Raw genomic sequence first — 23,627 nt, 5'->3', positions numbered from 1 at the left:
GCTCACACGGTAGCATGCTTTAAAGTTTGTAATTTGTATCAGCTCGAACTAGTTCATTTGAGCCACACGGGACTCTTTATGGGATACACAGATTGGGGATTCTCTTCATTTTAATGATGTTGAAAATAAAATGTAGACAAGTCCTTGCATAAGATCACATGGCTCAGCACATTCAGACCTGCATGGGGCTGCCCAAGGTGGCACACTAAGGTCTGCTTCTCTGATCTAGTGTCTCAGTGATGAGTTTTTGTCATGGTAACACCACAATGGTGGGCCATACTGGCAGGCAGGCTTATTGCAGCTAGAAAGAGTGTCTAAGAGATGTTTTCCTCATAAGCAATGTGATTTTCTTAAATTATCCAAAAGAGCTGCATCTCCCACTTACATTACCAAACTGAAAGATCCTTTCATTAGGTAATAAACTCATGTAAGATCATACCAGCCAATGACTGGCCCCTAGGATCACCTGATCTCCTTTTCAGATGAAAGAGCTTGGAATCGATTACTTTTTGCTCACTGTACACTTTTTGTCTTGTACTTGATAAGTTTGCTGAAGGTAGGCATATGGGCAACCTTTTTCCTAAAATGTGTAAAGCAAATGAGTTCCACTGCACAGCCATTTGATAGGATTGATGGTAGCTGCCCGGAAATCTACTGGAAGCGGTATCTGAGCAAGCAGAAAAGAGTATCCCGACAATATCTATGCCACAGATGAGGGACAGGAGCGTCCCTCCATGGGACATGGAGATGCTGCACTGCAGATCCCTCTTCAGGACTGAAGGGCTTATTACCCCAGATGGTGGGACAGCCACTGGAAAGCACTGGAAAGCCCCTGGTCAGACCTCTTCAGTGAAAATAGCTGGCACATCCAAGATCACATGCCTTTTTCTGGATACTAGACATAGGGTTTAACCCTCTTTCCTCGACTTGGAGAAACACAAAAGGGTCATCTGAGAGCCAGAACATTCATGAAGTAGGCTGGGGCCTTCACTGAGGTTGCATTGCAGCACAGTTTTTCTATTATCACTTTCTTGTTTTATCTTTTAACATCTAATGGTAAATGAAGAGACATTAAGTTATAAGAGAAATTAACATTATTTTCAAAAGGTGGCTATCTAAATACTTAGTTCTGAAATACAGTAGTAAAGAACGTTCTTATATTTTTCTTTTTACTTATGAAATACATATTTCCCAAGCATCTCCTCTGCGCCCAGTATTGGATGAGGCACTACAAAGATGAACGAGGACATGCACATCACGAACTATGCTCACTCCGTCTCTCATTGAGGCCTCTGCTCAGCACTTTCCTCTTTAGAGAGTCTTTTCCTGCCAACCTGAGCCAAAACAGCTACCCTTTTGCTGTCATATTTCTCTCCATCTCCATGAAACTTATACAACCCAGCACATCATACTGTTGTTTGCCTGATTATTAATTTTTTCTTTTGAGACAGAGTCTCACTCTGTTGCCCAGGCTGAAGTGCAGTGGTGTGATCTCGGCTCTGCAGCCTCCACCTCCCAGGTTCAAGTGATTCTCCTGTCTCAGCCTCCCAAGTAGCCGGGACTACAGGCGCCTGCCATCATGCCTGGCTGCTTTTTGTATTTACAGTACAGACGGGGTTTCACCATGTTGGCCAGGCTGGTCTCGAACTCCTGACCTCAGGTGATCCGCCCACCTCGGCCTCCCAAAGTGCTGGAGTTATGCCTAGTCATTTATCTTAAGTTCCCCTCACCATAACCCATGTTCCATGTGAGACGGATATTACTATTTTACTCTCTGTTGAGTTCCCAGCACCTGGCATCTGAAGATGCTCAGTAAATATTTGTCAAATGAATAAAAAAATTTGGTTTTGCTGAAAAGTGCTAAGTTTTTCTAGATTGCGCCTGTTTACATAGAGTACACCTAGGCAGTAGAAGAATTCATTCTGATGGAAATAGCTCCTCCTCTTCAACAGCCAGGCCCAGAGCTCCAACCCTGGTGCTCCAGTTAAGACCACATTTACAGGAAAGAAGAAAAACTGTTCTGCCCAGTTCCCGGCTGTTACACCACTGAGGGCTTTTCTTGTCTCTAACTTTCAGCTTCTAGTCAGTCTGACAGCTTGCGGACTTGAAGCTTGTTTTCTATATTTTAATTCTGTTGACTCTGGGGAGAAATGTCTTCGGGGAGAGACTAAAGTTCCCATAAAAGCGTTGATTTGTTCTGCAGTTGAGCCTGTTTGCTGAGAGGAGAAGCTACCCAACGTACACTTGGACCTAGAATTTCTGTTTTACTAAATGTTACTGGGAACAACAGTGCAAGTCCATTTCACTTACAGATTCCCTCATCTGGCTAAGTAGTGTACCAAATACAAACAATGAAAACAGCATGGAAAATGGGTTTAAATGGAAGCAAATTAGACCTGTTGATCTGATCTTTTGTTTGGTATAAAGCTTTTTGTCAGCTATAAATTATGGTGGTGACTTAGATATAGATTTAGTACGCTCAAACCTAAAAAACTATTCTTTTTCCTATAGCTCATCTCTTACAATCCTTCAATTAATAACTCAAAAATATTTACTGAGCTCCTATTGTCTCCCTAGCCCTGGTAGAGGGCTGGGAATGGTAGAGGAGACACAGATAAATGTGTAAAGAGATAGTGTGTGTGTTTTTTTTTTTTGTGTGTGTGTGTGTGTGTGTACATATCATACGTATATATCAGTGTATCCTTCCAAAACAACAACTCTGATTTTTTGAAATTAAAAAAATCAGGAAAGGGGAAAAAATGACAAAATGAAACAGCATAGAAATTTCAAAATCTTAGACTACCAATGGCAGTTTTTAATTTAAACTTCTGTTAAGAAAACTCTCCCTATTGGGTAGACTGCTGCTAAGGCTGGTAGGGAAGCTGGACTCTGGCCATTCTTCAAGGCTTGGGCGTGACCATTACAGCTGAATCCTATTACAGCTGAATCCCATTACAGCTGAATCAACATCTTCATGGTCAGATGGACAACAGGAAAGGCCAAGGGTTTTAGTCCACCTGATTCATCCATGAGTTCTGAATGGCAGCATTTCACTGGATACTTACTCATATGTTCTGCTCACGAGAGCCAAACACCAATTCTACAATCTATACATTCGACAAGTTTTCAGTGCTTCTTACAGGACTGGGACTAGGGTGGGCCAACTGCAGGGTCAGAAGCCATCTCTGTCTTCATTTAAAAGTTTGTTATTTTGCTCATCATGGAATGTTTGCATTAATTTTGAGTTTTTAAATAGTGCATTAAAATATTATTTATCTTGTTCCTTTGATTTTTGGCACCATCTTAAATTTTGCACCCAAGGAGAATGCCTCATTTTCCTCACCTTAGTCCAGTTCCTGGCTTGTTTTGAGCAGAGCATTTCACTAAGACCCTACAGGGGATGAAGAGAAGGAAGAGATATGGATGCCAACCTCTAGAGCCTAATAGGAGGGGAAAGATATGTTCTGAAAGAATACCAATACAGCGAAAGAGTGATAAGTACTTTAAGAGGGATCTGAAAATAATGACAGTGCTTTGGGAGGCAGGATAGACACCATGACAAGACTTCCCATCCCAGCCCTGCCACTTCTAGCTGTGTGATGTCAGGCAGACACCATTTAACCACCAGACACTTCTGCTTCTTCATTTGTGAACTAGAAGGAATGTCACTCACCTCAGAGGGTGGTTGTGTGAACCAAGGTAGAATGTGCAAAAATTGTAGGGGCCCATGATAAACGGCAGTAATTGGTAGCTGTGGTTCTATTTACGTGGGCTTGGGGAACACAGATCTAAACTCTTGGTTGTAATACTGGCTACCCCACACCTCCATTGAGCGGCAGGTATAGAAGTGCAACACACTGTGCATTTGCATAAGGATGCATGAAAACTAGCGCCAGTCACTCACATCCATTCGTTGGCTTTATTTTTCCAAACTGCTTTGGGAGCTCTACACTGAGTTCTGTGTCATTTGGGATCCTAAAAGAAGGCCGGGAGCGGTGGCTCAAGCCTGTAATCCCAGCACTTTGGGAGGCCGAGACGGGCGGATCACGAGGTCAGGAGTTCAAGACCATCCTGGCTCACACAGTGAAACCCCGTCTCTACAAAAAAATACAAAAAACTAGCCAGGCGAGGTGGCAGGCGCCTGTATTCCCAGCTACTCAGGAGGCTGAGGCAGGAGAATGGTGTAAACCTGGGAGGTGGAGCTTGCAGTGAACTGAGATCCGGCCACTGTACTCCAGCCTGGGCGACAGAATGAGACTTTGTCTCAAAAAAAAAAAAAAAAAAAAGAAAAAAGAAAAATCCATGATGATGAGAGAGAGTGTTTTCCATGTTACCTGGAGTTTGAGTAACATGATGGGTTCCAAGTATCAGTGGCTTATCTTAGGGAAGGGAAGATAATTAAGACAATTGTTTAAACAATTAATTCAACCAATTCAGCATCTGGGCCTGGAAAGACCTAGCCACAGATTAGTTAAGGATTTACCTCTCTCTCTCTCTCTCTCTCTGACACAGACACACAGATACACAGACACACACACACCCCTCTCTTCTTACTCATGACTGGGCAGTGTCTTGGAATTTAGTATCTACATGTTACGTATCTTTTCTTTGCTGCAGGAATTGCTTTCTAGACTTGTCAAAAGAAGAAAATGCTATCCTGTTCCTGGGAAATAAATCTATTTTCCCAGTGGAACACTCATTCAAACCAGCAGACAAGGACAGTTGGGGGTGCCACAACAGCGGGATGAAAGCATAACTGAAAAATTCATCTATTCTATTCACTGCTTCTGCCTAGATACATCCCTGAGGGAAACACATCACTTATGCAGGAAGCCTCCATGATGCTCAAGCTCATCTGGCATTTCTTTTCATTTTAAAAAAGCCTGACAAGGTGCCAGCCTTCATATATTGCTAAGTCTGAATTGCCACAGGGACTAAGATTCATTCATCCATTTGTCAAACATTTTCTGAGTGTCTCTCCAGTGCCAAACACTGTGTTGGGCACAGGAGAATCTGGTGACACAAGTGAGAGGGATTCTTTGCTTAGAGTTTAACAGGGTTGGTAGACAATAAACACAAAGCTTAGAGTTTAGCAGCATTGATAGACAATGAACAAATAATTAAATCCACAAGAAAAATATCAGAGAGTCAATGTGCTAGTGAGAGAATTACAATCAGGTGACTGTGAGGAAGGTTGAAATTAAGGTCGATCTTAGCTCAAGAGAGAAGTTAACATTTCAACCAAGGCTTGAATGAAGAGACAGAGAATGCTGTGTGAAGGTCTGAAGGAAGAGGGTTCCAGACATGCGTAGGAAATGGCACTAGTACACACCTTTACTTATTTAATTCATTAGTGAATCAAGTGTACTGAGCTCTAGTCAAGGAAGCTCATGAATTGGGTATTTGGGTGTGGCAGTGTAGGCTTCACAAGCATAGCCTTTGATCTCAGTCTCTTAGCCTCTAATAGATCCTAATACAGCCATCAGCCATTACACTGTCTCTGGAAAATCAATGAATAAATCTATTTTCAAGGATTGAGGCCAAAAAGAACTGAATGTTGTGGCAGAAGCTTTCTGTCTACCTGTACTTTATTGAAACTGTCTTCGAACTGTGGAACATGGTGTTGGTTTTGTGATAATGGCACTAGGTTACCTGAATGAATGAGGAAAGAACTTGTTCTAGGCTTGGGAAAGCAAGTCATAAAGAACCAAGAGCCAGCAGGAGGAGGAAAGAGGGGAGGGGGTCATGAAAGATGAGCTTAACAAGAAGGATAATAGAACATAGGCCCTTATTCTCCTATGGCTTCCTAATGCACATGTTCATGTCCCATAGAATGAACTTTGGAAATGTTAAAACAAACTCTCTAAACCCTAGTTTCTTCATCTGTAAAGAGTACCTTCCTCACTGGGTTGTAAGAATTAAATGAGAGACGCATGCTCGTGTGCCAGGGGTCAAAAGACGTTGCCCACTACAGGATGGAAAGACAGAAGACTGATCTCACCCCTCTGCCTTTATCCCACGGTTGAAGGACTTTCCCTGTTCCCAGGCTTCTGTGGTGTTTCCCGCTTCACATCCCTATCTGTTTGAGTTCATACAACTTTTTGCATAACCCAAGCAGGCAAATATTACATTTTCATTTTTCTTTGTATAAGGATACTTCACTCATTTTCAAAACAAGCCCATCAAGATGATCAAGAAACATAGTTCTACTGGAATTTGTCCAGAGAATGTAGGGCAGTCGTGGGGATCCTCTGAGTGTGAGGCTCTCATAGGAGTTCTCAAGTTAATCTCATTTGGAACTTGGAACCAAGCAGAAAATTCTTGTTGTTCCAGGGCCCTGTGCCATTTCTAAAGAAAATGATGGATTTCAAATTTTCCCAAGTTAGAATTCATTTCCTCAAATACAAATTCAATTCTCCCTGTGTATGGGAGAATCTAGGAGAACTAATGTTTTTACATGCTTCTGTTAGTCACTCACATCAGAACTCAAGTAGAAAAGTTTCTTGCCTCAAAGTGCAGCAGAAAAGAAATGAATGTTGAAATTGCTGTATCCCTCACAGAAAGCAGGCAGGAGCCAGGATATCTGTTACAAAATATAGCCATGCTGCCTAGGACCTTGAAGACCTGCAGGCTTCAGTCTGTCTCACCGGTCTCAACCATAAAATGTGTATAAAAATAGGACCCACCCTCACCAGGCCCTTGGGAGGTGATATATTATTAATTAAACTAATTAATAATATAAAACACTGAGAATAACATATACCCAAAAGAAATCACTCCATATCTATTTTTATAACTATTATTATTTCTATCACAAGGACGCTTTGAGACCCCATGTCAAGACAGGATGTAAACAGAGAGGCGACAAAGCAGAATGGTTATGTTCTCAGTCTTCAGACATAAACCTAGGTTAAATTCCAGGCTCCACCAATAACTTGCTCTATGACTTTGGGAATGTTAAAAAAATTCTAAATCCCAATTTCTTCATCTGTGAAGAGCATCTTCTTCATTGGGGGATTATAAGAATTAAATGAGATGATGCATATCATGCACTTAGCACAGTGTTTGGTGATAATTGCTCAATAATTGTTCAATAAAATAATTGTCATTATTCATATTCCTATTGAATCTTCAAGTTCAATGCCAACATGCCTACGCAGTGCCCTATAAATGCTTGCATTTACAAAGAAATTCTTTGGTCTTTGAGCTTATTTTTAGCAACTCTGAAATGAAATCTGAGGATAAAATTTTTAAATGATTATCAAGGTATCCACTTTCAAATATTTAAATAAAACATCCCAGGCATCATCCTTAGCTCCCAGCTGAGGGTACTGGATGGCAAGTCCTTCTGCAGCACACCTGGTGGTTTGTGATGGAAACTTAAAGGAGAATGAAACGAAATCTCAGATGGTCTCTCTCCAGGCTTTTTCCTTTGTCAGTGTCTCTAGGGAAAAGTCTTTAAATCACTTGAGTCTAAAAACCTGTGCCTTTTGTGCATGACTGTGATACACTGCACATTAGGATGGAAATAATGGCAAATATTATCTATTTTTCCAAGACCAATTAATTTTCTAAGAATTTTTAGACTACTAGGCTAATATTGTGCTCAGCAAGAGATCACTCATAAATGTGTCCAAACTTATTTTATGACAGGAATATGCTTCCAAAAGTACAAATGACTTCCTAATAACCATCTTGACAAATTAAAGGGGTTAATTAAAAATATAAACAATTTTGCACAGTTTTCGTCTTCTAGCAGTTTTTATTGTGAGTAGCTGAGTTTGTGGAGAGACAAGAGGCTTGAGGAATATTCTAAGGCAACTGGGCTGTCTGTTTTCAGCTGTTACACATATAGGTCACCCTCATCCTCTCTCAAAAGCTGCGTAATAGCATATTTGATAGGCAAGAGGGCCACTTGGATCAAACTTGATCAAGACAGAAACTAAGACATCGTTGGTAATTATTGATATGTTCTTTAATAGGGGATGGTGTAAAAACGTGGGATTGATTTCTGACAGCAGAATTTTCTTTTGAATTCAATACTCTTTAAAGCAACAGTCCCCAAACTTCTTGGCACCAGGGACTGGTTTGTGGAAGACAATTTTCCCACAAACCAGGGGGTGGGAGGATGCTTTCAGAATGATTCAAGCACATTACATTTATTGTGCACTTTATTTCTATTATTATTCATACATAATGAAATAATTATATAACTCACCAAAATGCAGAATGAGTGGGAGCCTCAGCTTGTTTTCCTGCAACTAGAAAGTTGCATCTAGGGCCGGGCACAGTGGCTCATGCCTGTAATCCCAGCACTTTGGGAGGCCGAGGCAGGCGGATCACGAGGTCAGGAGATCAAGACCATCCTGGCTAACATGGTGAAACCCTGTCTCTACTAAAAATACAAAAAAAAAAAAAAAAAAATTAGCCGGGCGTGGTAGCAAGTGCCTGTAGTCCCAGCTACTCAGGGGGCTGAGGCATGAGAATGTCCTGAACCTGGGAGGCAGAGCTTGCAGTGAGCCCAGGTCGCGCCACTGCACTCCAGCCTGGGCGACAGAGTGAGACTCCTTCTCAAAAAAGTAAAATAAAATAAAATAAAAAGAAAAGGAAGTTGCATCTAGGGGTGATGGGAGGCAGTGACAGATCACCAGGCATTAGATTCTGATTCTCATAAGGAGCAGCAACCTAGATCCCTTACCTGCGCAATTTACTTAGGGTTCCCATTCCTATGAGAATCTAATGCCGCTGCTGATCTGGTAGGAGGTGGAGCTCAGGAGGTAATGCGAGTGATGGGGAGTGGCTGCAAATACAGATGAAGCCTCACTTGCTTGCCCACTGCTCACCTCCTGCTGTGTGGCTGGGCTCCTGGTATCTGGAACTGATCTGTGGCCTGGGGGTTGGGGGTTGGGACCCCCTGCTGTAAAGCAAGTACTCTAAGTCCTAGTCCACAAGCCCAAGAGAAAATGAATCACACCTTGTGCCAATACAATGCATCTTCAGATGTGTAATCCCCAATATCACTTATCCTGTATTATGCAATATTCAGTATAGGACTATGTATAAGTAGTTTAACTATTTTATATTGACAACATAAGTTGACAACAAAGATACTAAAGTTTAACTCACATTTTCCTCATCAGAATTTAATGAAAAAGAAAAAAGATTTTTAGAAACAACAGTGGGATTTCAGATGGCTGTTGCCAATTTTCAGGATTTGTAATGGAAAACCAGAGTTTCTTTCCGTAGAGCTTATACTTTAAAGTTAGCTAATATAGGATCAAAACATACTTCAAAAGAAAATTCTCCAACAGTCTACCCTATTATTCACTTTTAATAAAGTCACAGAAATAGAAGAAATCTGTAGACATTTAGAAAACTTGCTGAGTTATAGTTTTGGATTAGATTGTTTTGGTTATAAAATATTGGTAAATGAAGGAGTCAGCTCCTCACCGAAGCAAAAGCATATTAAAGTCATCCTCTTTATAAGCATAGCCCCAAATAATACTTCAGCTCTCCTTGGCAGTGAGGCAAAAGTTTTTCAAATAAGGAATGGAAATTTCTCTAAGTGTCTAGCAAAGTTATATATCACAGGACTGTATAGAAACATTGCCATTCTGTTAAGAGTAATAGAATGAAGAAGTACCAAAATTCTTGTCTAGAAGGGCAACCAGCTTGCAAAAGCACATTTATTTGTGTACTCTTTCAATTCTTTCACAGTAGGAATAGATGAACTTAAAGTTTAGGAATACTCCTTAAGACTGCCAAAGTATTTTAGGTCAAGCTATAAAATTTCCCTGAAGTTCTCTTCCAAGATTATGCTGAGGACTGAGAGGAGAATCCTTCAAATGGTTCCAAGAGCAAACTCTAATCTGTTATGGAAAAGAAATTAGTAAAAACCACATTTCCCTGTCTCTACTTGATGCCTTACAAAGGCTTACCACTGCCCGGGAGATGCACTAGTTGCAGCTAGGGCCTAGAACTCAGGGAAGGAGTTGTAATGTTGGGACATCATCAACATTGATGATGGGGGCAGAGGTTCCCCATCTTCTGTAGAGAAGCATATGGGTTGCAAGTCTGACTTTCTTGGTGTTGACCTCTGGAAGAACAAAGGCATCATCCAACTCCAAGTGAATTAGGACCACATGAAGTTCAAGCCAGGTGAGTTTGACTTGATATCCCCACTCTCCCACCTCCAACTGAGTTGCTTTGGGCACATTATCCTAATCTGTCTGTGTCTCACACTTTCTCATCTGTAAAATACTGAGAATAACCACCTTCAAGATTGTTGTGAAAGTTAAAGATGATGAAAGTAAATCTGCTTTGCAGGCACTATTAAATGCTCCCTATAGATCACAGACCCAGGCTGCATAGGAAGCTATTGCATGACTATCTCATTAAGTTTCACTGAGCACTTCTCACTGGGAACTACTTTGAAATAGAATATATTATACAGTAATATTTGCATAGACCTAAAACATTCTCCTGCAGCTTATAAAAGACTTTTTTTGTGTGTTGTTTTGTTTTTTTAAAGAGACAGGGTCTCGCTAAGTCTCCAGGAGTGGTCTTGAACTCCTGACCTTAGAGTGACAGTCCTCCACCTCATCCTCCCAAAGTACTAGGATTACAGGGATGAGCTACTATGCCTGGCCTTGGTTTTGTTTCTTAATGAGTAAGTTCCAGGGCACATCATAATTACCACAGATTCAGCCCAAGCTCCTACTTCCCTTGTATTTACAGTAGAAATGAAATTTCACAGACTTGAAGCTGACACTCCAGTGCCCACGAGCCACTCAGTGGAGGGTACTTGGAATTACATGGGACAAAGGAATTCCTAGGCTCTTAGGGTTTCTGAACCATCAAAGTGGAACTTGGATCTAATCCAGAGCTAGCAAAGAAGCCCCCCTCTTTTCAATCTTCTTTCTTTGCTGGTCCCTTCCTCTCACTATAGAAACAAGCTCAAGTCTCCCCTTCCTAAAACAAAAACAAAAATAAAAACTTTCATCTCAAAGTTTCTTTGTAGGTACGGTTGAAGCCCTTTCTTCTCACATCTAAACTTTTTTTGCTGAGAAGTCTCTACCAACTATTGACATTTCCCATTTGTTCTTCCACCCTACTGCATGGGGCCCCACTGATCACATCCTCCTTTTGAAATTCCTAACTCCTTTGCTTCTACAATCTTTCACTTTCCTAATTCTCCTCATACATACCCAGTTCGTTCTGTTTCTTTCATGTCCCCATCTCCTTCCTACACCTAATCCTTAAATGTGAGCTCAAGGCATCTTTCTTAGTCTCCTGCTGTTATTACTTTATTCATTCTCCTTGGGTGATATCATCTCTGCTCATAATTTTAACCACTGCCTTTCTGCTGAAGGTTACCATAGTCCTGCCCAGACTATACCTGACCTTTAGATTCTTACATGAATGCCCTGCTTGAAATCTCCACTTGGATGTGTCCCAGGCAGCTCAGAACTGATCATATCTTTTTCTATCCTAAGCATGAAGTTCCTCTTGAAACTCTCCCAACTGTTGGCACCATCAACCAAACAGCTGCCCAAACTAGAAATTTCAGAGTCACTCTTCCTCTGACTCATTACTCCTATCCATCATTACCAGTACTCAAGCCCTACCAACTTAATCCCCTTTAAGTTGCTTTATTTACCCCTTGCCTTTCATGCCTAACACCTCTGCCCTAATTCAGGCCCTCGTAATCTCTTCCTTAGATCTATAGGTAGCCTCCTAATTAGCCTCCCCATTGGCAATTCTGTCTGCCTCAAATTGAGGGAGCCTCCTCACAGCTACTGAATGAACAGGCAGGTCCAGCAGTGAAGTAACAAATGTCCAGTGATAAAGTCACACAAATGCCTCTTCCAGAAGTACCTTGCCTACACCTTGCATCTCTGTATTACTCTTGCCCAAATGTTGCTCTCTATTCTTCCTGTTGATTGTGAGAGCTAACTGATAACCTTCCAATACCTCCTTCACTCCTTGATCAAATGAAAAGCCTTGACTAGCACACAATTCCTTTTACTTTCTACCACAATTATGGGTTTTTATTTCCTCTATTGGCCTAGGGCCACCACCAAGGGCAGGGACCATGACTGTGAACCCTATGGACCATGTACTCATGTACTATGTCCTCCAACTACTAACATAGAACCTGATGGATAGTAGACACTTAGATGCTTGTTCACAGTGTGAATAGTCTGCAGTAGCTTTTTCTGTAAAACATATTATTTATTCATGATGCAGTGAAATTATGGTAATGATGCCACTTGTTTTATTATCTTATTCTTAGCCTCAGAATCCCATAAAACACATGCAAATTTCTCACAAAGTAGAGAAAGCAAATATTCTGGAAGATCTCACTGACTTGCAAACCTGATCCTCTGCTTTCTCCATTTGTCATAACCATATATGAGAACTTCTTCCCAGAGCAGACAAATATCCTTATGTGCTTTTAAACATCAAGGTGGGTACTATGGACATCTTATAACCGAGTGCCTCAGAAACACCCACTCTCCATTGCTAGTTCAAATTCTGGTCATCCTTTGCCAAAAAATACTTTCCAGACCCAGCAGCGCCACTCTCAAGGTTGCACTGTGATTGTTTGTGATGGCAGAGAGTCAAGGGACTTAGGCAGCTCTGATGGGTAAATAATCCAAGAGCTTTTTGTCCATTGGCAAGTTAGGGATGAAACAGGCCATGTACTGGTGAGACAAGCTGTAATACTGCTTTGCTGTTATATTTGGAAATTACAACACAAGCCTTCAAACTCTTTGAAGTCTCATGGTAGGAAGGATTATTAAACACAACCTCTTTTACTACAGGAAAAAAATGTTAAGCGTTTTAATTTTTTTTCTATCAATCTCAACAATGACTTTAGAGATTGGTTAAATTCAAAGTGTTTGTTGATGCCACACATTGTCAGGCATTGTAAGGAGAATGTAATTCCTGTTCTCAGAGACATAACAGTCTGATGAGGTGACAGGGTGGAGACTCTTATCAGGAGATGCCAATAAGGAGACTTACACAGTGGAAAGTGAAGAGAGCCATGGGAAGGGAGGGTTTCCATCCGGAAAAGTTATGGCATGTTTTAAGAAACAACTGGACCTTAAAGCATAGGTGGGACCTAAATAGATGAGCATGAGACAGGAGAATAGAAAAGCAGCATTATACAGGTAAAGAGAACTTTGCAAATAGAACAAGAAGCAAGTGAGTAAAGGGCGTGTTGAATGAACAGCACATTAGAGATTAATAGGAGGGAAGAGGAGAAACATAATTTGGAGCAAACTGTGAAGGGCCCTGAAGGCCAAACAAGGCATTTTGCACATTAGCCTGTGGGCAATTGCTAATTATCAAAAGATTCTTAAGATGAGGGCATTTCTTCTTTCTTACATCTGGAGAAGCTGGGGAGTTGAAAGCCATTCCAATACACATTTCTCAACCATGTACACACATCAGAATCACCTGGGGAGTCTGTCAGTGTGTGTTGTTTTTAACAATACCAAGTCTGGTCCCATTTATGGACAAAGAAATCAGAATCTCTTGGAGTAAGACCTGGATATAGCTTTAAAATATTTTTTTTTACCTGTTTTAATTTCCAGCCAGGGCTGAGAACCATTGCATAGGTGAAACTATATCTATCTATCTAGATAGGTAAATATACATTAAATAGATGGATATATAATCAAACACTCCAAGAACCTAGACGTGAATGCATAACTACATTTATATGATTTAGTTAGTTAAGAAAAGCATAAGAAAAATTGAAGGAGAGTGCTGGGATAGTTGTTAGACATGAAAATCAGGGTTGACCAACAAGGACGTCCAAGACAAGTTTAACTACCTTCTAGCTCCACTTATTGGGATACCCATCACCTCTACTAACATAAATGGATTTCACTCAACTTCTTCAAAACCTAATATTGTTTGATAAGAGACAGAAGTAAGACTGATGCTGGGGTGATCTACCAAAGAGGTTCTGTTATTTTAAGAACCAAAATTTTTAAATGATTATTACACTCCAAGATACAAGTTACCAAAACATGGTAATTATAGGCTAAAAGATTTGAAGATGGCAACAAAAGCATAAAGTCCTCTGACAAAAATTATTTTTTTTCCTCCCCACATATTAGCTGACTTCTGCAATTATGGGAAGGGAAACATCCTAAAAATTCCCAGGTGTCTTATTAGGGATCAGGCCAGGATTTGGGTAGCCACTTCCCATTCAGCAACTCTAATTTGAGTAGGGAGGAAACCAGATGGGGTGTTGGTCTTCATAAGGAGGAGGCTGCCCAAACACAGCTTACATCCACAGAAGCCAGTAGAGGCAGGGATTAGCAGGCAGATATTACCACCCCAGGTGAGTTAAATCTCAAGTGGAGGGGTCAGGCAAGGGAACTCAAGAACCCAGACTGATTGACAGGAAGGCCAAGGGTTAGGATCTTGTTCAAGAACCTAGGAGAGAGAGATCACAGAAGGCACCAGCGCCATCACTAATGGAGCTGTTTGATGCTGAGGCACTAGCAGGCTGGGATGGGAGAATAATGAAGCAGGAAGCAAAGCATTCTTGGCAACAACCAACAATTTATAGAGAAAAATGTGTCATCTGCTGGGAGAGACTATATACTAAGTGTGAAACTCAGTGTTATTACTTTATATCCACACCTTGTTCAGCCACACAAAAGTGAGATGAGGCTCCAGTGCTTAAACTAGAGCCAAATGATATGAAAAATAAGGTTCTTTCTCTGGTTGGAATGAAGAGTAGATGGCATAACTATAGGCAAAAGAAAACTACACTCTCCTTAGCTCCCCAAAAGCTCTTTTGGAAAGCTGTCTGAATTAGAAAAACTAATGTTTCTTTATAAAGTTTATGATGTTGATAAAAGACATATCAAGTAAGAGTAAGAATAACATCAGGTTACATGTATAAAGTGCTCACTCTGTGTTAAATGTATTAATGTATATAGTCTTCACAACAATGTCATGTGATAGGTACTTTTACTGTCTCAATTTTATACCCAAGGAAACTGAGACATAGAGAGGATAAATAACTTTCCCAAGACCACACAGCTTGAAAGGGCAGAGCCTGGATTCTAATCCAAGTTACCCAGCTCCAGAGCTTATATTAACCACGAGGCTTAAGCCATTCTTCATGATAAGGAACTACCTTTAAAGGGGCAGAATGAACCAGGAGCACATAGGAAAATGCTTAAGGATATGCTCGTGATCTAATACATTCATTCAACAGGTTCTTTCATTCAACAAGTATCTATGGAGCACCTGGTATGTGCCAGGCCCCTTTCTACAGGCTGAAGATCGCAGACAGGTGGGATCCCTATACATCTGAAAGAGTGAATACATGTTACATGGTATGGCATAAAATGTAGTGTTTGTGGCTTTGGTAGGCTCCAAACACTGCATCTTTGGAATCTGAGTTCTTCCACATGTCTGAAATATAATTAGCTCTCTGATGAAGAGTTTCCAACACAACAAAGTTTCAGAGTTTAGAGCCCAAAGTGGAGACAGGGATTTTTCCTCTAGTGCTGGAGGAAAAAGAACTGGTGGAGAGCCAAGGAGCTGAGGCCCTGTCCAAGGGCTGCCTGACTTGGTCCGTGTATGAGGAGGCTGCACTGGACGACCTCCAAGGCCCAGCTCTAGGATCTGGGTTCTCAGGAAGCAAGGCAGAAGCAAGGCTGCCCTCAGACACAGCACAGCACAGCACAGCCGTGCTCAACCTGACAGCGGTCACAGCCAGGGCAGCAGCAGGAAACGGCATGTGATACTGCAAGGGTAACTAGGTCACATTTCTGGGGTCGACCATCTCTCCCAGAGGGTGTTAAGGAACAGCCCCGACTCATGCCGATTTCCAGGCCTCATACAATGTGAGGATTGTACTTCTGCTTAGAGAGCTCTAAGAACAACCTGCAGCCATAACGCAGGACCAAGTAGCCCCAAGCAGATGAGCATAACTCGTCCCTGGCCTTATGAACTTTGTGATGTCAGGGTGGGATGCTGAATCAGCCCTCCAAAATCAGGAAAGGAGCTGTAGTCTGCAGGAAGGAGAAGACTGGCTGTCCTCTCCCAGGAACTTGGGATCCTTGCCAGATTTGTGGCTCCAGCCCCAAGAAATATCAGGCAGGATTCATCACTGTTAATAATAACTGGCACATGACTGAGTGCAGAACTGAAACGCAGATGGCCAAGGAGCCGAGAGTGTCCTTAAAAGAGAAGGGACAAGTTTGGGTGAAGGAAGAAGGTATCAGAGAGAGAAACACACATGTATTTACACGTGATTTCGGGGACATTCTACCATGCCCCCACCCCACCCCTTTGTGATGCCCAACCCTGTAGCCCACTTGTCTGCCTCAGATGCTATCACTCACTCCTGGATACAAAAGCCATCCAGCCTTTTTCTGTATTAGGCGATTTCTCAAGCCCTGACTCCTACTGTGGAAAAACAATGTAGGTCTTCTCTATAACAAATACTTTCATTTTCTCTTTTTACCTCCTCTTCACCTGAGACATCTCTGCAGCTACTTTCTTCTTCCAGGAGAAAGCTGAGTATTCCAAACTCCTAATTAAGGGGTAACACTTAGACTTGGCTTTCCCCTGCCTCAGCTCCTCGAGAGGCTTCCTCACCGAGTTCAGTTAAAGGTGCTAAGCCACAATGTCCAAAAATGAGAATGAAGCCAAAATCCACTCAATGATTCTTCTGAATTGTGCCTGTTTGGATGCGAGGCCAACTGCATGGTCTCCAAGAATCCTCAGGGCAAAGGGCCTCTGCCCCCGCAGCTGGCATCAGGAAAATGGAATAAGCAGCCCGGATTTCAGCTGAAGACCACTGCTCAAAGGGGTTCCCAGATCCTCTGAGCTGTGAATAAAGATGTTTTTTTTTATAGGATAACTGAATGGAGAAAGATTTTCACAGGATAAAATGGATCCCTAGCTGGGCACAGTGGCTCACGCCTGTAATCCCAGTACTTTGGGATGCCGAGGTGGGTGGATCACCTGAGGTCAGGAATTCAAGACCAGCCTGGCCAACGTGGTGAAATGCCATCTCTACTAAAAATACAAAAATTAGCCTGGGATGGTGGCACATGCCTCCTGAGTAGGTGGGACTACAGGTGCATGCCCCAGCTACTCGAGAGGCTGAGGCAAGAGAATCGCTTGAACCTGAGAGGTGAAGTTTGCAGTGACCCGAGGTCACGCCATTGGACTCCAGCCTGGGCAACAGAGTGAGACTCCTTCTCAAAAAAACAAAACAAAAAACAAACAAAACCAGATCACTTCTTTGCTGGATTCAGTTCAAACTTAAGATTTAGAAGTGAGTTCTAATTTGAGTCTGATAATATCACTTCCCTTGACAAGTTAGGGAAAATTAAAATATTCTACAAAAAGAATAGAGGGAGATCAAGAAAACGGGACAACCATTGGCAAAATGAGAAAGTAGACAAAATCGGGTTTCAGTGCCCGATCCCCTGTACTAGCGCACCTGGCGTTCCCTGGGGGAACCTGCCATTGGAATAAATAACCCAAGCCAACACAATGCCTGGTCAAAACTTACCTATTCTGTGCCCAGTGGAGATAAAGCATATTTTAAAGTGGCCATGAAATAGAGACACTGGAACTGTAATCAGGGATATCTAGGGACTTAATACTCCAAATCAAAGGCGTGAACCTCAGATACTATTTCAGGCAGCAAACGAGATATTTAGAGACAAGACGACTTTTCCAACTACCTCCAGATTTGATTCTCCTGTGATGAAATCCTAATTTGCAGATCTGTGTCCCAACTAACCTCCCTTCTCTGGCCTCTTGCATTGTTCTCTCCACTATAAACTAACCTACTGACCATGGACATATAAGAAGTGCATCCGGCACATATGTTTATTGCAGCACTATTTACAACAGCAAAGACTTGGAACCAACCCAAATGCCCATCAATGATAGACTGGATAAAGAAAATGTAGCACATATACACCATGGAATACTATGCAGCAATACAAAAGAGTGAGTTTACGTCCTTTGCAGGGACATGGATGAAGCTGGAAGCCATCATTCTCAGCAAACTAACACAGGAACATAAAACCAAATACCTCATGTTCTCACTCATAAGTGGGAGTTGAACAGTGAGAACACATGGACACGGGAGGGGAACTTCACACACCAGGGTCTGTCGTGGGGGGCAAGGAGAGGGAGAGCGTTAGGACAAATGCCCAAAGCATCTGGGGTTAAAACCTAGATGATGGGTTGATAGGTGGAGCAAACCACCATGTCACATATATAGCCGTGTAACAAACCTGCACGTTCTGCGCATGTATCCCATAACTTAAAGAAAAAAAAGTTCATCTGGGCAAAAGTCTCTGAAACCCACTACTTTCTATGGTGGAACCGGTACATGAAGGTGAATGGAACAAGTTTCAAAGGGTTTCTGCAGCAAGAAGTGCATTTGCAGAGAAGTTTGTGAACAGCTTGCCAAATTTCAGCCTGGAAGAATTTTATTATCTTTAATTTACCAACCTAGAAATGGGCTTATAAGGGAAATTCTTAGTGATGTCTTCTTAGCAGGCAACCATAGCAACTGCCACACACCTACCTCGCTGCCCTGGAGCCTGGAGTACACCGTTACGTCCAAGTTCTGGCCTTTGAAAAACTGAAGCTGAAACAACTGGAGCGTAACCTGCCTGCTCCACCCTGGAGTGCTCAGAGGAGAATAAATTAACTTCCCCCAGCCAACCCAGTAGTCCCAGTCCTGAGCTAGAAAGCAGTAGCTGTTAGAAAGAATGCAGAAAGCAAAGCCACAGTGCCTTCATTATACTATTAAACTGTAATCACCTTTTTCTATAAGCGTCTTCCTGTTTTCCCTGAAGGGGGATGGTTTAACTGCCGTGCTAGGGCAGAGGTGCCAACTCAGCAGAGAGACTTCCTGTGGGTCTGGGAGGCAGTTGTGTTAAGCATGCTGTGGCATGCCCACTGACCAGAGGCAGGCTGTGAGGGGGCCCCCCATCCTGACAGAGGGCCAGAGGCAGGGGCTCAGAGACTAACTAAGGCTCCTGGCTTAAGGAATGATGTTGATTTCCTTTTCTCAGGGCCAGCACTAGGATGAGGCAAGCCAAGTGCTTAGGGAACAAGACTTAAGGAGCTGTTCACTCTCAGGTCCTGCAAGTAGCTCCTTCGCCCCAGTGCCAGCCCTACTCAGAGTCAACAACAGCACAGGTTGTGTGTGTGTGTACATGTACTGTGGAAGTCGGCAGTTCTCAAAGTGTGGTCCCGAGACCAGCATCATCAGCATCACCTGGGAACTTGTTAGAAATGCTTAGTCCCCCTGAATCAGACACTCGGGGAGTGGGGCCCAGCAATCTGTGTCTTACAAGCCCACCAGGTGACTCTGATGCAGCTGAGGTGTGAGAAGCCCCGTGCTGGAGAAGAGTGTTCTCCAAAGCCAGTCTCGTTCCATTTCTAAGGCCATCTCCCACAATGCCTCCATACAGCCAGTATAGGGAAAAGGTGAGTGGTGAGATTACAGAGACTTTCCTAAAGCCATCAGCAAGACAGGAATCCCTCGAATAATAAATCAGGAATTGCTTTTTCCCAGCCACTCCTAAGTAGCCTGTAGTAGTCAAGACTTGGCAATAAAGATGGAGATTACTACTGAACCAGTTCCTTCCTGTTTCTTCCTAACTAGACACTCAGAGTTAGCCACTCAGTGACACTGTGATGTGGACTAGCCATTTGACTATTCTGTGGCTGAGATTCTTTCCTCTGTAAAATGGGTCCAACATCACCTACCTGTGAGGGTCAGAGGAGCTAATGTATGCAGAACCCTGAGTAAAGGCCTGGGGCAGAGTAAGCTGTGGTGACAGTTCATACATCTAACCAGGGGTTCTGGACTCCATCCTCCCCCAGGCAGCCAGGTGGGAGGATCTGGGACCTGAGGGCAATTGAGTGGGGAAGGAGGTGAGCTGGTTTCATCTAGGGTACTATGTTTTTTAAAGAAGGCTATTTTCCAATCCAAATAGTCTGTGGGCAGCAGGTTTCACTGGTGGGCACAAAAGAGAGAGAGAGAAAGGAAAGGAGAAGGGATACCCAGTGCCGCCTGCTATTGGGTACTGAGAACCACACTTTAAAAACAAACAAACAAAAAAAAAACAACAAAAAAAAACCTATATAAAGGCATGAAGACACTTCAGAAGACCCCACATTTCAACTTTGTCCGGGACCCAAACAGTATAGAGTAGTAAGACAAAGCCCACCAGTGAGACAGGGACCCCAGGCATTTGGCAGTGTACATGGTTTCTTTTGTCCAGGGCAGGATTATAAACACGAGTGTGAGGATGAAATCATGCAGCAAAAAACGCTGTCAGGATTAAGGCAGACCTGATGTCTTAGCACTGAGGTCCCATCACAGAATTGTGGAACCTTTTCTGCAAAGCTGAAGGAGAGCTAGTCCCATCCAACTTTTCCCAACTCACAGACATGTCTCCTGAGGACCAGAAAGGTTGCTGGCCTGCAGAGGGCACATAGCTGGTGGGGAACAATCGTTAGCTGTGCTCTGTTTCTCCCTTCCATTAAGGAGTGCTGGGGTGAGACGCAAATTTTAAGCTTCTACCCATAGGCCAGGTAAACAAAGGGCTGCCTCCCGCCCGCCCCGTGCCTGCTTCGGCCATCCCTTGCAGCACAGCTGAGGGCCTGAAGGAGGATTCATGACTCACACTTTTCTTGCCGCGGGGAATTAACTCCAAGATAACATTACCAATGTGGGGAAAAAAAGCAAGCCATCAAGGAAGAAAGTTCACCTCGCGCCCCTCTCCACTGAGCCCCCTTACCTTCCTCATTTAAAATCCACGGCAGAAAGGCCAACACGGAGTCAAAGCTGCAAGTGCTCTCTTCAAAGGCGCAGGACCCAGCGGGCAGGTCGAGGGCACCGGCGAGCTGCAGGGCTGCGGGCACAAAGCGAGTTTCAGTTCGAGCTCCCCCCAGGAGCGTTTGAACCAACTCGGGGAGCCCCAGGGGGACTACCTGGTGAAAGTGGGGGAAAGACGAGCGGGAGCGGGTGGGAGAGGGATGCAGTACCTGTCCCCCAGCATCCCCGGGCCCCTCCGCTGAGCGACCCCACGCCCACCCCCACCCCACGCTTGGCCAGCGGAGGGAGTTAGCGGCTGCGGAGGATCGGGAGGCGCCCTCGGATGGCCCAGCCCAGCACGATGAGCCGGGCCCCCGGGGGCAGCAGAAGCGGAGGCGAGTAGTCAGAGCGTCTCCGGGGTTGTCCCGGGGTCCCGGCCTTACCTTGCAACGCCAGGAGGACGCCCCTTAACAGCATGGTCGCGTTTCAGGGAGGATGACTAGGAAGAGGTGCAAGTTGCCAGCCCCCTGGGACAGGCTGCTCCTAGTGAAAGGGATCGTGGGAGGCGGGGGCGCCGGGGACCCGGGAAGGGAGAAGTCAAGAGGTAAAGCTTGTGCTCTGAGCTGCCCAACTTTGCAGAGCGGCTCCCGGAGCTGAGTGGTTTGCTGGAAGGTGCCCGAATGGAGAGCGCCAGCGCCCCGGCGCTGAGCAGCAGCCTCAGGTCAGACCGCGGCCCAGCTGGTCCTGGGCGACGGTGGGGCTGGACAGGGAGGAGACAACTGCACACTTTGAAAGGCCAGCCACGACTGGCTGGGAAAGGAGAGGTCGGCCAGCACTGCCTTCGCTCAGGATTTTAAAGCTTGGGACCAGAGCCCTTGCAGACACTTGGAAGGGGCAGGCCTTCCAGGAGTCCCTCCGCTGGGTTGGGACCGGAGGCGCCCGCCCCGCCCAGCCGCGGTGGGAACTCGCTTATTTCTGGGGACAGCTTCCCTGCATCTGGCATGTCAGTCCCGCAGGGCTGGCCCTAATTTTAACTTCTTCTCCCCAGAATGAAGGAGGGTGGAATTCTCCTAGGACAGCCTGGAGGAAAATTTGGAAACGGTTGGGTGGAATAAGCTTTATATCTAAGGAGTTTCGGCATTTACGGTCCAGCAAAGCTAACCGTGGAATACCACCCCCACTTTTTTTAGCCGGTGGAATGTCTGGCATGCCTGGTGCTCAGCATTCCCTCCGTCCGGTGAAATGGGGGCATTCCTTCTCTCCAAAGAGCCATGATAGATTGATTAGTGGGAGGCTTTAAACTGGGAGGGGGTTGTTGGAGGCAGTTAATTCTGAGGAACCTGTTTGCTTTGGGCACTAAGTGGGTCTCCAACAATATTCTCTTCCTGTAAAGAGTTCTTCTTCCTCCCCTCCTCTTCTTCCTCCTCCTCCTCCTTTCTCCCATTTATGATTTTGTGCAGGCAATTTTGTGAGGAGGGCAGTGGTTTTAAAACCTGACTGCATCAGAATCTGCTGAAGAGCCTCACCTTCCGCTTCTGATCCAGTAGCTCTGGAGTGGGTCTGACAGGCTGCACGTCCCTAATAAGTTTCCAGAGGCTGCTGCTGCTGCAGCTGGTTTGGGACAATACTTTCAGGACCACTGGCCTAACAAACCCCTGTTGAGCCATCATTTCAACCTGCTCCCATGCCTTCACCTGGCTTCCAGACCGCTGGGTTTCCTGTCTTTCTTGGCCGCTTCTTCTCAGCCTCTTTGCTGTTACCTCTGTAACTCCTTAACACGAGAGTGCCTCCAAGTTCTACCCTATCACTCCTATTTCTTTCACTATCCAGCCCCTCAATGCTTTCTTCCAGTCTCATAGTTTTAGATACCAGTGATAGCCTGATAACTCCCACATTTATATTTCTAGTCCAGACTGCTCACTAACGCCAGGCTCTTCGATCTCATTGCCACCTCAACATTTCCAATTGGATGCTTCAGAGCTATTTCATACCTAACGGGTCCCAACATGAAGGCTGCATATTTCTTCCCAAACCCGTCCTTCCCCTGCGTCTTCCCCATCTGAGTTAAAAGAACTATTTTCTTCCAGTTGCTCAGGAGAGAAAACTTGGAGCCATCTCCAGCTCATCTGTTCCTCTCAGACATTGCCAATTTCTATCAGTTCAGGATTCGAAACACAGCAGATGCTGACCATGCTCCGCGCCCGTGGTGGTGATGTCTTGGTTGGTCCAAGATACCCTCACCATCAGCCTGGGACACTGCAGTGGCCTCCTGACCACGGTCTCCCTTCATTTTCTACCCTGCTCACCCTATTCTATTCTGAACACACTAGTCAGGGTTATCCTTTTAATACAGAAATTGGGCCACGTCACTCTTTAGCTCAAGGCCCAACAAGTTCGCAAGTCATTTAGTAAAGTCCAAAGTCCTCATGATAACCAACCAGGCCCTATAAGACCTGCTCCACCCTCTTGTTTGTTTTCTTTCCTTGCTTTCCTTCTCTTTTTCTTTTTTTGAGACAGAGTCTCACTCTGTCACCAGGCTGGAGTGCAGTGGCGCGATCTCCACTCACTGCAACGTCCATCTCCCAGGTTCAAGCAATTCTCCTGCCTCAGCTTCCCAAGTAGCTGGGATTACAGGTGCATGCCACCATGCCCAGCTAATTTTTGTATTTTTAGTAGAGACGGGGTTTCACCATGTTGGCCAGGATGGTTTCAATCTCTTGACCTCGTGATCCACCCGCCTTGGCTTCCCAAAGTGCTGGGATTACAGGTGTGAGTCACTGCA

The 23,627-nt window shown here is 44.1% G+C and overlaps 1 protein-coding gene across 2 annotated transcripts in view; it reads right to left on the bottom strand.

The window, feature by feature from the left end:
* The window catches only part of MAMDC2 (MAM domain containing 2), a 174,184-nt gene extending 152,101 nt beyond the window's left edge, over window positions 1-22,083 (bottom strand). For both annotated transcript variants that reach the window (XR_001004910.1, XM_011970153.1), the window contains exons 1-2: window positions 21,289-22,083; window positions 20,829-20,942 (exon numbers count right to left, since the gene is read on the bottom strand). Coding sequence is in view for 1 of the 2 variants with exons in the window: in XM_011970153.1 (XP_011825543.1) it covers window positions 20,829-20,942; window positions 21,289-21,322 (148 nt within the window). In the remaining variant the exon portion in view is untranslated. The remainder of the gene's footprint in view (window positions 1-20,828; window positions 20,943-21,288) is intronic.
* Window positions 22,084-23,627: the final 1,544 nt, after the last annotated feature.

The sequence above is a fragment of the Mandrillus leucophaeus genome, unplaced genomic scaffold (assembly GCF_000951045.1).
Source record: "Mandrillus leucophaeus isolate KB7577 unplaced genomic scaffold, Mleu.le_1.0 Scaffold93, whole genome shotgun sequence".
NCBI lineage: Eukaryota > Metazoa > Chordata > Mammalia > Primates > Cercopithecidae > Mandrillus > Mandrillus leucophaeus.
This window is presented reverse-complemented; position numbering and strand designations above follow the sequence as displayed.